The sequence below is a fragment of the Benincasa hispida genome, chromosome 9, assembly GCF_009727055.1.
Source record: "Benincasa hispida cultivar B227 chromosome 9, ASM972705v1, whole genome shotgun sequence".
Lineage (NCBI taxonomy): Eukaryota > Viridiplantae > Streptophyta > Magnoliopsida > Cucurbitales > Cucurbitaceae > Benincasa > Benincasa hispida.
In genome coordinates, this window is record NC_052357.1 from 4750810 (window position 1) to 4765801 (window position 14992).

A 14992-nucleotide genomic window follows, 5' to 3' on the forward strand; every position below is an offset into this window, starting at 1 on the left:
TCCTAAGATTATCATTTAAGTGTCATCCATTCTATCTAAAACAATGTTAATAGTTTCATTTGATGACATTGATCCTTTTAGTTTTTTTTTTAAATTTTTACGGTAACAATTGATTAAGTTGAGTTTTTGAATGGAATAATCACGTGTTCAAAAAATTGAATTCAAAATTTTGTATTATGTATATGAATACTTTTATATAGAATTTATTATGTTTTGAGAATGGAAAAGAATGAGAAGTTTTTTTTTTTCTTTTTTTTTTTTAATTTTATTTTAGAAAAGATATGTGTATAGTTTTAGTAGCAAATAAAAAAAAAACACAAAATCAATTTCATTTACAAAGCCACCCAAATTTCCAAACAAAGCTCTGCAATCTTCTCTTTGTCACTGACATTTATAATTAATTTTCCTGCGACTGCCCATAGCCTCTGTGATTTCTCCATGGAAGCGCTAGCCAGCTCTGTAAACATTCCCAAGTTTCCAGAGCCATACTCTCATTCTTTTTTCAGGAAGGCAACCAATCGAACTGGATTTCTCAGAATCAACGACTGTTCTAACTTCGTTGCCCTTCGTGCTCTTTCTGGCGAAGCTGAAGAGGCCAAGCCATCTGGTAATACGTTTGGATTATTTTCCGAAGAAGATGCATCTCTCGAAGACGTCTCTTTCACCGAGGTATTCTCTCTTAACTCCTCGATGGATGATGCCCTGTTTTGTTATGCACGCTGTATATTACTGTAAGCGGCGTCCGTAGAAATATGTAATTAGGGTTTTTGATGTTTCTGCGTTGAATTGTGACTGGAAATTTACGACAACAAAGCCAACTAGTCATATTCTTGTTTTGTTTTGTTTTGTTTTTGTTTTTGTTTTTTTTTTGGGTACGGATGGCAATAAATTTTCTAGTAAAATGAATTTTGACCGTCTTTTCTAACCTTTTCTGGCTTATATGCCTTGTTCGGGATTATTATTTTTTATTTTCTCCTTACCGTTCTAGGGTTGATGGCTGTTGTCCTGTGTACTTAGTTCGTTTGGCGTATGAAAAAACTTTGTTTGTTGTCACCAACCGTTGCATGTTGCTAGAGTAAGAAGAAACAACTTCGTTCTTGTCACCTTTGACATGAGTTGAGAGAGAGATGAAGAAAAGGAAATATTAAAAAAAAAAGTTTAAAAAGGGTCATAAAACCTTATTTTGAAAAACCAGGTCAAAAAAACAATTTGGTCCGATTTTGTAGCTTATTCTATCAAATGTCTCGTTGATATTTCATGGTTTTGAGCCCGTATAACTATAACTGGCAAAGATGCGTTAGTTTTAACGTGTCTTGAGAAGAGAAAACAAGGTCAAGAGCTTTTTACTGGTTGTACTTCTAATATTACAGTTTTTTCTCCGACTGGTAATCTTTTTTGTTTTGGTCTTCTATGCAGTGGATTGATTGTATAGTTATTTATTTGAATGATGTCGTTATCGTTCGATTCGCCCTATAAATGCTTTAGTCTTAGCGGGCATGTAAATTTTGAGACATTTGAAGGTGGAATGTATGAACGTAATTGATAAACATGGAACTGGAGGAATTTAAAAGAAGCAGCAAACTATATTCGTTACAGCTTGGTTGATACCTTTTATAGTTCTTTAATCAATGCTTTGGATGCTTTAGAATATGATTGGATGTAAAAAAAAAAAAAAAAAAGGAAAAAAAGGAAAAAAAAGGATTGGATGTGATACTAAAATTCAGAAGCATCATAATTTTATTTTTAAAAGAGATTAATTGATTTGATTTGTTAGATAGAAACAAAATATCTATTACTGGTGCTTTTATTTGATTCATGAGATAGCTTTCATTTTTAATGCCATGAAAATGAATAGATGCCATATATTAAGAAATGAGCACGGATTTATTATGATGGTATCTCTTGTTTCCTTAAGGATGAGATAAATTTCACTCAAAGCAATGAGAAGAATGCAAATGAGCCCCTAGAGGTGGATGTATCTCTTACGGTTCCATCTGGCAGTGGAAGTGGAACTAGAGCTGGTCTTTTCAGGACACCAATATCTGGTGGTGTGCAGAGTGCAACCTCAGCACATGGTCTACCTAGACCGGCCTTAGCTGTCCGCAATCTTATGGAACAGGTCAGGCTTAAACTTCATTCATTTTATTATTGTTTATTGTAGATGAAATTCTCGGTGTCATACTGTCATATATAAATTTCAGTAGTTGTTGCTTTCTCAACTGCAAAGACTTTCTGAATTAGATCTTCTTTGTCCTTTTAAGGCCAGATTCGCTCATTTGTGCACGGTGATGTCTCGAATGCACCACCGCAGGCAAGGGTATCCATTTGGTTCTTTAGTGGATTTTGCAGCTGACTCCATGGGCCGTAAGTCAATTAGATTGAACATTGGCTAGATAGTCTTTCCCTGTTAATTAATAAGTTAGTTCAAAAGCGTGTCTCCCATATCACTGAGCAGCAGTTTACTGTCTGAAAATGGCATTTGTAGATCATGTAAATTGGTGTTTGTTATTTGGTTTGGTTTTGTTTTTTGTTTTGTGGCTAGGGGATTGAAAAATCACACAACGAAGTATCATCGATGGGTTTCTTTTGGGCAGTGGTAAAGAATATTATGAACAATATACTTTTTGGACTACCTTTCTTTTTTCTAGTCCTAATCTCAATAGTCAATTCTATAAAGTAATAACTCTGTGCATTGCTTCTTGTTTTATTTAATCTTGGTAGTTATATGTTTTTCTTCTTGATGCAGATCCAATTTTTTCTTTTTCACCTCTGGCCATTCATACGCGGAATTTGTTGGCGGACCCAAGATGCACCGTTGTTGTGCAGGTGGGCAGTTTAGCAATCAACATCTTCTATTCTTTACATTTTAGGTTTTCGTGTGACATAATAGTCTTGCAGATACCTGGATGGAGTGGCTTGTCAAATGCCAGAGTTACTATTTTTGGTGATATATACCCCCTTCCAGAGGATCAACAGGTTAGTTAGATGTAATTGTTTGTATAATTAACAAGTTGAAATTCTGTTGTCTGCCTATAGTTTCACTAGGGAGGCATCAAACTAATTACATAGGTCTTTTGGTGTTCATGCTTGATCATCATTCTTCTCCAATATACGCATCTAGCAATAAAATGATACTAGCTTGTTTTTGCAGGAATGGGCTCATAAACAATACATATCGAAGCATCAACAAGGACCTTCTCAACAGTGGGGGAATTTTTACTACTTCAGGATGCAAGACATCAGGTTTGTTTCTTGTCTTAGTGAGTGTTTGATGTGAAGTACAGTGATAATACTTCTTAACATTTTCAACAATAAAAGTAGATTGAGAAATTTTTGAAGTAGATAAAAATATTTAATATGCTTTTAGATGAAACATTCATTTGGTGGCCTACAAAATTAATGCTTCACTCCCAAACTCACCTTTATTGTTCAAAATTGTGGCTTGCTATGTAATTTACATTTATGCAGCTTATAGTTGGATGTGTTTACTTGCAATCTATAATCTACAAAAAAATAAATGGTGGTATTTGAGGTCTAAATTCTTTTTAATGCATACTTTGTTTCCCTTAATTGGATTAAAAAAATTTAGATGGGTTGGAAGGCTAAGAGTTACAATTAAAGAATTTGCAACATGTGTATGAATTATTTACCAATTCATTAAATTTGTCAATATTTGCTCTAATTTATTAAGATAATCTTATTCAAGTTGGTGTGGTGGAAATCTGTAAGGATACCACCTTACAAGGAAATTCTCAAGAACACAAAAAGAAATAAGAGCAGTAAAAGATAGATTTATATTGCAATATGAATAATGAAACTACGACATACCATAGCCTTTCGAGAGGGCTACTCTCTCCTTCAATTCCCCAAAGGAAATTCCCACCAAATTCTTCATACCTTCCTAACACTCCTACTCCTTAGCAATATTCACTAACTTCCCATCTAATTACCCTCATACCCCTTACTAATACCAATACTAATATTCTCCTAATAGTCCTACTATTTCTATACTAGGGGTCTTACAATACTCCGCCCTTCGAAGACACCTTGTCCTCAAGGTGTGCTTACAAAACACAATCACAAAATTGGGCAACCTTTTTTTCCCCTCTCTTTCTCTCTCTCTTCTTTTCTTCTTCTTTCTTTCTTTCTTTCTTCTTTTTTTTTTAAAAAAAAAAAAAACAAACAAAACAAAACATAACCCCAATAGTCTGCTCAACAATCTTGGAAGAGGAATTCTTCTCTTCAGCTTTGGAAAGCTCTGGGATCCAATTAGTTCCCTTAACTTCAGCTCATAACCCAGAATCATCCTTCTTTAGCCCATAGAGCACCCCAAGAAGACAAGCTCCCTCCTTCCTCAACTTTTGACATGTGCTGGGCCCACATTTAGAAGAAAATTGTCCCACTTCAGCAACATAAAAATATGCCCTAAATTACTTGCAGAGCAAAGCAAGAATTTGGCTTCTTTACCAAATCCCAGCCCATAAACCCAACCAAAATTAATGCTGCCTTTTTCTCCAACTACTGGCCCCATCTCCTACCCCTTCACGTGCTTTATCCCACGAATTTTATCCCTCTCCCAAACCTTCTTCTCTATCCTCGGTAGGTCGAATCCTTCTGCAAATTTCAGTACGTACAGGATCTACTCCTTCCTACGAATAACGGTGATTGTCCCTACATTTTCCCTCCGCTGCAACTTATTCTCCATTTGCGCCTTCCCGGTCTCTGTCTTCCTTTACTTTCTTTTTCCCCATACCCGACAACCTCTGATTCCTCTACAATCTCTCTCCCTCTCTTAAGTTGGTGTCCTTGCCAAACTGTTGTTTGCCTATGCTGCCCAATGGTCTCCCGGGCCCTTTTCTCTTCCCTTCTTTCAGGTCTTGCGGCTATTGCACCATTGTTTCCTCCATAATAGCTGCCGATGAATGCTCTTTGGAAATCCATCCTTCGACTTGCAAGAGACGTTAGCCTCTTCGAGAGCTAGCGTTGAACTCCAACAAGTCACAGATCTGCCTCTACAATCCTTCTTTCCTTTCCAAGCCTCGTTTATTTCGATTCCATTTACATCTCTTTTGCACGTTCTCATTCGATTCCATTCAAGCTTCCTTCTCGGCACGCTATCGCCCTACTCTATCATCAACGAGTTCTTCTTGTGTCTCCCTCGATTCTTTCTTTCCGTTCCTATTCTCTTTCCTTTGTTCCTCTTCAACTTCCGCTTCATCTTTCCTATGAATGTGCTATCAACTTTGTCCCTGCAAACTCCCCGATCTTTACCTCTTTTGTTGTTTTGCAATCGATCCCTTCCAACGTCTTTTCTTCTAGGCTTCTTTTCGGATTCTGCCTTTCTCGGTGATATCTCTTTCTTTCCTTCCCTCTTGGTTTGTTGATTGATTCTTCCTTGCTTTTTCAGAGGTGTCCTCAGGTACGATCGTCGCCTTCCAGCCACTGTTTGAACTCGTCTGGATAGTTTTTGAACAAAGTTTTCCTTCTCTATTTGGATGGCTGCTAGCCTTCTCTCTTCTCTTTCTATATCTTTTTGTAGAGAATCCTTGAGCCTTTGTTGCAATGCCTTCTTTTCTTCCTTTTTCTTCAATAACACTGATTCCAGTCTTTGACTACGATCCATAGCAGAAACAATACTCCCAAGAAAAGAACAACTCTGATATCAATTTGTTAGGATACCACCTAACAAGGAAATTCTCAAGAACACAAAAAGAAATAAGAACGGTAAAAGATGGATTTATATTGCAATATCAATAATGAAACTACAATATACCATAGCCTTTCGTGAGTGCTACTCTCTCCTTCAATTCCTCGAAGGAAATTCCCACCAATTTTTTCATACTTTCCTACCACTCCTACTCCTATTTATAGCAATATTCACTAACTAACTTCCCATTTAATTACCCTTATACCCCTTACTAATACCAATACTAGTATTCTCCTAATAGTCCTACTATTTCTATACTAGGGGTCTTACCAAATCCTATGAGCTTTGACTTAATTGTGCTTTGAGATCAATCGACGTGTGCATAAGTTGGCCCATATATTCACATCATAATAGAATCTCATTCAAGTATTATTTGATCAACATTTATACTTTCATTTATGGGTAATTGCAATGAGTAACTCTTTTACGGCTAATAATTGAGTGTGTAGCAACATTTTTAAAGAATTGCAAATGTAGCAAAATCTATCCGTGATAGACTCTTATCGTTGATAGGATAGTCTATCATTGATAGACTCTGTCACTCCAAAAGTTGGATCTAAATGTTATTATATGTGCAGATTCTTTTGCATTATGCTATATTTATTAATACTTTGGGTCTAATTGTTGTATTTGCAACCGTTTCCTCATTTATGCATAATTAAGAAATATTGCTATTCTTCTTTCATTGATTAAAAGCCTGATATTTGAGAAATGTCTCATTCTAGTATTGCATTTTCCCCATGTTGTTTGAGTAGCTTTGTTATAAACATTCTTTATTCATTTTACTTAAATTCTTCTTTATTTCATTTATTAAGAAAGTTCACTGGAAGTTTTAAAAACAAATAGATTTTTTATTTTCATTTTGAGGCAGCTTAGCCATCTTAATTTATCTATGCATTTTGTTTCATGTTCAAATTATCAATAGGTAGTTTTATCATAGAACTAAGAGCTTCTGTAACGACCCAACTTTCTAGAATGGGAATCAGACGGCTACTATATGCATGCATAAATCTCAAAACGGCATTTTTACACAATTTGACTAAATTTAAAAGAATAAAATATTTTTTTTATTATAAAACCTATAAAAAAACATAAAATCTCTGTTTGGGGTACCCTAACTTTAATTTAAAATAAATTAAATAAAAAAACCGAATGAAATATTCAAAGAATTTAAAGGTTTAGTTACAAATCTAAAACTTGCAAACATAAGAAAAACATGTGGAAGTGTTGTCAAGTCCCAAGACCTGGTCACAGATTCCTCTTGTCATTTGTCGTTTTGTCCTTCCCTTTACCTAAAAAAAATTATATACATAAAAGATTGAGTATAAAAATACTCAGTAAGTGACTCACTACTGGGTCCACTAGGTGTACAGGTTAGTATCCCTATCAAGACAAAGGTGTGCATCTCAACATAGACATTGGCATAAGGGGGCGAACCCAAAGACATGCTTTCACAGAAAGTGACTCCAAAGAGACAATAACATAATCGTAGGTGGCGATCCCATAAAAACACTGAAACATATTCAGGGGATGAACACAGTCTGATAGGGGTGCTAACAGTCACCATCAGTCCAACATGCAACATACATCGTCCAAGTTCATAATAAGTCATGGCATATTATAATAAACATAGTAGCATAACTCATGAGTTTTCGGTACAGTCTCAACAGTCATCTATCCATCAATCATGACAGAACATTCCATCACAATAGAAACATGCTTTCAGGTGTATTCACAGTCAGAACATCAACTTGGGGTTCAAGGGCAAATCGGTAGAAAATCACTTACCTCAATATCACACCCAATTACGTTCAAGAAAACTTATCTTAACCTTTGCCTAAAAGTCCTTGAATCAAGCCCTAATATTATACCAATTTAATCTCAACTTTGGGTCAAATTCCAATTCACAAAATAAACTTAAAATGCTTACCCAAAGTATGACTTGAACCAACACTACTCCAAACATTAATTGAGATCTCCACCCTAAAAATAGACCATATTAAAGATTTTACACCCAAAATTACTGCAACTTAAATGAATCTTTATGGGTTTCGGAGCGCTAAAACTCACCGAAAACTTAGCAAAAGACCCTTGAAACTGTTGGACAGCGGCTCTGAAGATCCCAAATTGACAACCAAACCTCCAAAATATTATGGGTATCAATGAATTAAAACCAACATTAAATGGGCATTCAAGATAAAACTTTAAATACTCACAAATCTTGTCGAAAAGGATCCCAAACCTGCTGGACAGCAAACATCCACAGTTCTACCCTTCAGTCTAACACCAAAACGTGATGGGTATCAGTAAATTAAAGCCAAAACTTGTTGGGTAATAAAGATCTTCAAGAAAACCCACATTAACTTACCATAATAACCAAATCCTCCCTCAAAACCCAGATTCTGGCGAGATCCAACGGAAATCCAACGTCAATAATTTAAATAAACTTACCTTTTTCATTAGACCCTACAATCATAAATATATAAATAATTTGTTTTCCTTTTCCCTCTCCAAAATGATCAGACTCTTAATTTCCAAATTCCAATTTCTTCTCCTTTTCCTTCGTGATTTCCAAATCTTTCATCCAAAATAATCCAAAAAGTTCCAAATCCTTTAAATATTTGATTGAATAAATTCCAAATGAAATAAACCAATTATCTTCTCCTAATTCATTAATTCAATTTTGGATTCAAACTCCAAAATTAAAGGGGATAAAATTGAAACCTACACTTTCCCTTTTCCTTCTTAAATTTTAATTCCTTCAAATCTAAATCCTTGATAAATTTTAAATTCACAAAGCCTCACCTCCTTTATCAAATAAACCAAAAATTTATTATCTCATTGAAAATAATCCAAACAACTTCAAATCTTTCCTTGAATAAATTCAAATGAATTATCTCAACAAATCTGCCAACCCTTCAATTATCTTCAAATTTCGTTCCAAAGATTCCAAAATTAAAGAAATAAATTCCAATAATTTCAAAATAATTAATGTGCTTTATCAAAAACTCAGGATGTTGCAGCTTCTTTGTAGAAATGGACTTTTTTTTCCCTTCTCTCTCTCCTCGTTATTCATAACAGAAATATTCAACAGTGGTAGGCGAGAATTTGAAAATCTAAAGTTCATTTTAGTTTATGAGAATTTGAAGGTCCTATCAATGCTCTTAAAACCTAACCGAGTTACATAACCCATGTGCAATGGATGCTGATTAATTACAGTACTTTATAATTTCACCAATCTTCATGTGATTTCATTTTAAGTATGTGTAATGTCCTTTGGTTGTTTTGATTCAACTGCTGACTTTGGGCAGCGACTTAATTGCTAGGATGATTTACTGATTTCTGTTATTTACATTTCAGCCTCTGTTTTATGCTTTGTTTTGTTTGCTTCTATTTTGGCTATATTTTCATACTCAATAATATGCTTCCGCATGTCCTATCATTTCTCTATTTAATGAAATCCTTTGCCTCTGTATAAGTGCTGAGGGCATCCATTCTGTTATTTTACTTGGCTTTTAATAATCCTTCCTGCCTCTCTCATCATATATATGTTTTATAGAAAAAAAAAAGTTTTGAATGACTTTGGTTCCTGCAATAACTCGTCTAGACTCATTAATAGTTAAATCCATTGAGCAGGTGCCCATATATTGGGTTCAACTTGTTCTCTTTTTTTTCCTTGTTTTGTTTTGTTTACTTGTAAAACAACATAATTTTTACGAGGATAAAGTTAGGGGTGACCCAGGTAGTAGAGGGGAGCAATTATTTATGCTATATGTTTGGTTGCCCTTCTTTGGGGCAATTCATAATTAAATTTTATTGCCGCGGGTCACAAAAAATTCATAAGCTCATGCTTGGCATGTTTACCAATAAGGAATTTGAGGTTTACAATGAGAAAAATTATCATGCTTGATTTTTTGGGGTTTTTGCAGTGACATATATTTCATTGGAGGTTTTGGGACTGTTGCGTGGGTGGATGTGAAGGAGTATGAGACCCTTCAACCTGATAAGATTGCAGTTGACGGAGGTGAGCAAAGTCTTAAGGTGAGGATCTAAGTTGCAAGTTCTTCTTTTATTTTAAAAAATTTAATTTAGTTTGTAACCTATGATTTGATTGGTTTGAAAACATGGAGAGTCTTAAGAAAGTACATGGAGAAGTAAATTGTCATATTACTTTGAAGCCTCGATAGCTTGCACTCCCATAAGGGTGTGTGTAATGTTCTTTCTCAAATTAAGTTAACGAGGGGTATTTCTTGGGACTATGTTTCTATTTTGGTTTTCTTAGTATTTGTATTTGTATTTTTTTTTTTATGATCTTACTTGACAGAATTTGTTCTATAGAAGCCTTTGTCCTTGAGTTCTAAAATACTTGTATTTTTTCCCTCCATATACCCCACATCTGTCTAGGAACTGAACGTGATGTTCTCAAAACCTTTGAAAGAGCTGCTGTCAGCTGAAAGTGAAGTAGACGACGCAGCTTTAATATCAATAGACAGCAAGGGAATAGATATTCGAGTTCGACAAGGAGCTCAGGTACCAGAAGATTATAGTGTGTGGACTTTTAATATCTTCTGGCAACATGCATAATCTATAACATATGCTTTTGCAGTTCAATGTCCAAAGACTATCTTTTGAAGGAGGGCATGCGGTCGAAACACTAGAGGAAGCCAAGGTTGCACTTTGGAAGCTAATAAACAAAGGGGGAGTATGCAATTTTAAAAAATAATAAGTTGGTTGCTAAATAAAATAAGATGTTTTTCCATCTCTCATCTCAAGGCTTGCAACCTACACGCTCAATGGATGTTGTGCTACGGAATACTGAAATCATATAGGCAAGGTACTATAGAATGTCTGGATCAACAATAAGCCAGTGTAGAGTTCTAATGACTTGTTCCGTTTACTTCCTATCTGGTATTTATTGCATTAGTGAATGTGACATCCAAGTAGCTGTTTGAAAATTACCGAAGAAGTGTTGAGCAACAATGTTTATGATCTAATTTAACTACTCGAATTTAGAATATCATTTCCCCTTATTATTATTTGGGCTATTTTCCCTGTATTCTTTCTCCCGGGCTGGCGGGCTACCATTTATATGCTTACATGCGTATAAGCCTCAGACTTTATATTTTGCACTATTCGTTTTCCTTTGAGCTGATGTATATATATTATCATGAATGAGCATTGCCTGTTTCTTCTCTGTGTAAACTCACTCAATGGCTCTTGGTGCAGTTGAAGTTGTACTACATTGATCGAAATTATATGATTTCAAGTCTAACTAAAATAAATTTGGATCGACTTTCTACAAAGTGGCTCATTAATATATCCTTTTAAAGCTTGAGTTAATTTCTGAAAGTTGAAAAGGCATTCTCACGGATTACCACCTTGGCCATTTGCTTAGCATAACGTTGTTTCTCTTTCCTTTGATGAAGCTGCTCCTTTCGAACAACCCAATACCAATTCCACGCCAAAATTCAATAGCCAATATAGGGAATATAGGGGAAACTGGAGAGGGGGTCGATCAACACTTTTGTGGGTTTGTATCTGTACCATCGATATTAGGCTAAACAGAGAGATGCCTTTTGAGAAGACAGGTTTTGTACCGAACTTGTCGAATCTGTTCTTGCCCAAAAAAAAAAAAACCTTGATACAACTCTGCTAAATGATCACCCATTTTCTTTTGGGTAACCTGAGCAAATGTTAAAAGAATTTTATACTTGGGTGATTAAAGGAAATCTATATTACCCAATAATTAGTTCGAAAATGTCAAATGACCCCGTTTTTGAAAAAAAATGTTGAATGACCCTTTGTTGACGTTAAATTCGGGTGAATCACTAAAATATATTTACGTGCACGTGGAAAAGCATTCGCTCACTCTCGTTCTTACTCTACCTCATGTAGATGATCCATTTGCGAACATCCATGGAATAATGAGTCGCCTTCTTCCCCTCATGTTTGTTTCGCTCTCGTCGGTCATCCTTTCGTCGGTATTGTTCTTCTTTTTCTAACTCACAAAATCACTCTTCTCTCTCATTCTTGCTGTTGTTCATCGGAGTTGGTCGTGTTGGAACTGCTCGTGTGAACTCACCATTTCAGAGAAGAAAAAGAAAATGCACAAAAGAAAATGATCAGAGAAGAAGAGACGACGCGCAGAGAGGGAGAAAGAAAGAGGAAAAAGAAAAAGGAAAAAAGAAAGGGGAAAGGAGTTGGTGAAGAAAGAAAAAACAAAGACAATATTGTAAATTTACAAGATCATCAAGTCCTTGCCATTTTCGGCCTTTAAAATATTTAAAATGAATTTTTTGTGCAATTTTCTCGGTGATTAAGCTAAAACAAAATATATCGAGATTCAATAAAAGGAAAATAAAAAACTATGATCCTTATGATCTATGTAATAGTTTCTAAGGATGTTTGACCTGAAGAGTGAGTGATTGAACACTATTTTTTCTACCGACTTTTTTTACTGGAGTTTGTGAGTCAATAAAAAAAAAATATATATATATATTAATTCCTTAGCCTTAAGAGTTCCAAATTTCAGAACTCCATGAATTCAACTTCACATCATAACTCCATGCATACAGTTGCGTTGCCTTATGAATTGGGATCCTTTTTAATAAATAAATGTGATTTGGTTGTGGTAAACCGGTTTAGAAGAGTTTGACGGCCAGGGAAGGGATTATTAAACCTGGGAGTGGGATTCTCAGTTTCCGTTTTCACTTCACTTTTCTCCTCGGCTCCCTTCGATTTCTCTCGCTTCACTCTCAACCGATTTCTTCTCTCCCTCCTTCTTCCACCGCCACCACCGCCGGCGCATGATGATACATTATCCGTCGTCTTCGATTCCGACTTCTGAGTTGATTCGATTCGTCGCGGGATCCTTCCACCTTTCGAAGTCCCCAGAAGCTCAAACTCCACATCTCTCCAACCGGACTTATTCTCCCAATCCCAGCCAAATCTGTCACTGATCTCCAACAGCTCAGAAACGACATCGTCACGGCCAGTCCGACCGGCACCGGTCAGAATGTTGTGGGCGAACTCCCACTGGATCCGGTCTTGGTAAACCGGGTCTTCGAGAACTTGGTCTGCCAAAATCGCCCATTCTTCAAACTCCCTTGCTCTTAGATTTTTGGAAACCCATTTCAGGTAGGTTGAAGGTAGGGTTCCGAGCATTTTGCCCTTGTGCTTTCCAAACCCCATCACTCGGTCTCTGCCTGGAACCGTATTTTCGTTTTCTCCTTCTGCTTCACTCCTAATCTTGTTCCTAATCCCATCACTTCGCCTTCTCCACATACATACCGCCGCCAACGTCTTTCCCTGCAAACATAAACCCGTGGAACCAGCAAGAATGCAAACCATGGCGACTCTCAACTATCAATCCACAAACCACACCCACACCCACCCAACCTAAATTATTAAGGCCATCTGATTTTTTATTTTTTGCTTTTGAAAATAAAGTCTAATACTAACTCCATCCAGGTTTCTTTCTTTCTTCTCTACTCTTTTATCATACTTTGGAAACCGTGTCAAATTAATTTTTAAAATTAGAAAAAATAGTTTTCAGAAATTTGATTTTATTTTTACAATTTAGTTAGTAATTCCATAAATTATATAAGAAATGAGAATGGGGAGGAATTGAGCTTAATTTTCAAAAGAAAAAGAAAGTGAAATGGTTATTAAAATGGAGCCATTAAAGTATCCGATACTACTTTAAACTTTTATAAAGGAAATTTGTACGAATGACCCAAAAATTGGGTCGAAAATGCCAAATGACCCATTTTCAAATGTCTTTCTACTGACGTCACATATGAGTGAAGTTACAGATTTGACCTTTCATTTTTCCTTTTCTTTTTCTTCGGCACGATTACCTTTTCTTCTCAACTTCGACTCGATCTCTTTCTTCTTCTCCAACAAATTTTCACTCTTCCGCTCGCTCGACGGTCGAGCACAACCTCCATTTAATGGTTTGGACGACCTTTGTCCATTCATTCCTCAACGAGACCTGGTTGAAATCGACTACCTTCCTCTGATCTGGCCAAAATCGACGACCCTCCTTCCTTCCATATCCAGATCTGGCTAAAAATTGACACCTTGCTCCACTCCATTCCTCAATGAGAGTAAGACTGAGAGCGAGATCGAGAAAGGGGAAGAAGACGACCTATTTTATTTTGGAGGGGGGGGGGGTGCTCTACGATGGATTTTCGGAATGAAGTTTTGTGAAAACCTTAGACGGAAGCTAGATCGTTTCCCATTTTCAAATTTACACAAAAAAAATAAAATTCAGAACCCTATTATGCATTCTAAAAAGAAAATTTACAGCATGCTTCATAAAACAATATAGATAATGAATTTTGGTTTGATTTACTAACCTCTTGAGGAACTAAATCTTCACAAAATATCCTCTGGATCAGTCACGAACCCTCATTGGAACACAAGCCAAAACATAACAGCAATACTGACCCAAATTGGACACCAAGAGATAATCCTTCTGTATTCTTCTTAGGGTTGAGAATATGTAAGAGGGTGGACTTTGCTTCAATTTTGACAGAGGCTAGAAGATAAGAGGAAATTTTCTAGGAATTGTGCCTTAGGGAATTCATTGACGTTTTGTGAATTTTGTTTATAGGAGAAGACCAAAAAAGATTAACTTCCTCCAACTCCCCTTTCACGATATATTGTTGAGAGAATTAAGGGCGGGGGAGTTACATAGCTCCCTTCTTCAAATGAATTAATATATTACATACGAAATATATATATATATATATATATATATATATAATATATATATATATATATATGATAACCAACTTATCATATAGTATACATTGAACTATAACATAACTTATAGTTTTTATATTGTATAAAATACAATATAACTTATATGAAAATTATATTAAATATATGAATCCAATTCATATAATTAATATTTGAACCATATTCAAATATTTATATCATCTCAAATTAAACTTTATATTATAATGTACCAAATACATTATATTAATTATTTCTCATATAATTAATCTAAATTAATTATATCATATATAATTAATTTGAACAATTCAAATTAATCCAAAATTAATTCTCAATAATTCCAATTGAGCTATAGAGAGGACCTTATGAACTTGTAGATTGAAGCTCTAATGAACTTGGATAGTTAATTAAATTCCTTTAATTAAATTACTCAACTTCCATTAACTATTGATCACTTCACTAAAGACTGACATCTGCACTCTTCACACTACAAATGTATTTCTGTGTCCATTGGATATATTAGTAAAAAACGCGATGACCCTT

General features: G+C 35.3%; 2 protein-coding genes across 2 annotated transcripts; one reads left to right on the forward strand and one right to left on the reverse strand.

Annotated features, from left to right (window-relative positions):
• Positions 1 to 325: 325 nt before the first annotated feature.
• On the forward strand, positions 326 to 10801 carry LOC120086545. Its single transcript, XM_039043255.1, has 9 exons — positions 326 to 669; positions 1916 to 2119; positions 2262 to 2364; positions 2747 to 2826; positions 2899 to 2976; positions 3152 to 3243; positions 9637 to 9748; positions 10112 to 10237; positions 10314 to 10801. Exons 1-9 carry the CDS (start codon positions 439 to 441, stop codon positions 10428 to 10430), a joined length of 1143 nt encoding a protein of 380 aa, XP_038899183.1. The 5' UTR covers positions 326 to 438; the 3' UTR covers positions 10431 to 10801.
• A 1375-nt stretch (positions 10802 to 12176) lies between these two features.
• LOC120086315 lies at positions 12177 to 13166 on the reverse strand. Its single transcript, XM_039042891.1, has one exon. It carries the CDS (start codon positions 13055 to 13057, stop codon positions 12293 to 12295), a length of 765 nt encoding a protein of 254 aa, XP_038898819.1. The 5' UTR covers positions 13058 to 13166; the 3' UTR covers positions 12177 to 12292.
• Between the last annotated feature and the right edge of the window lie 1826 nt (positions 13167 to 14992).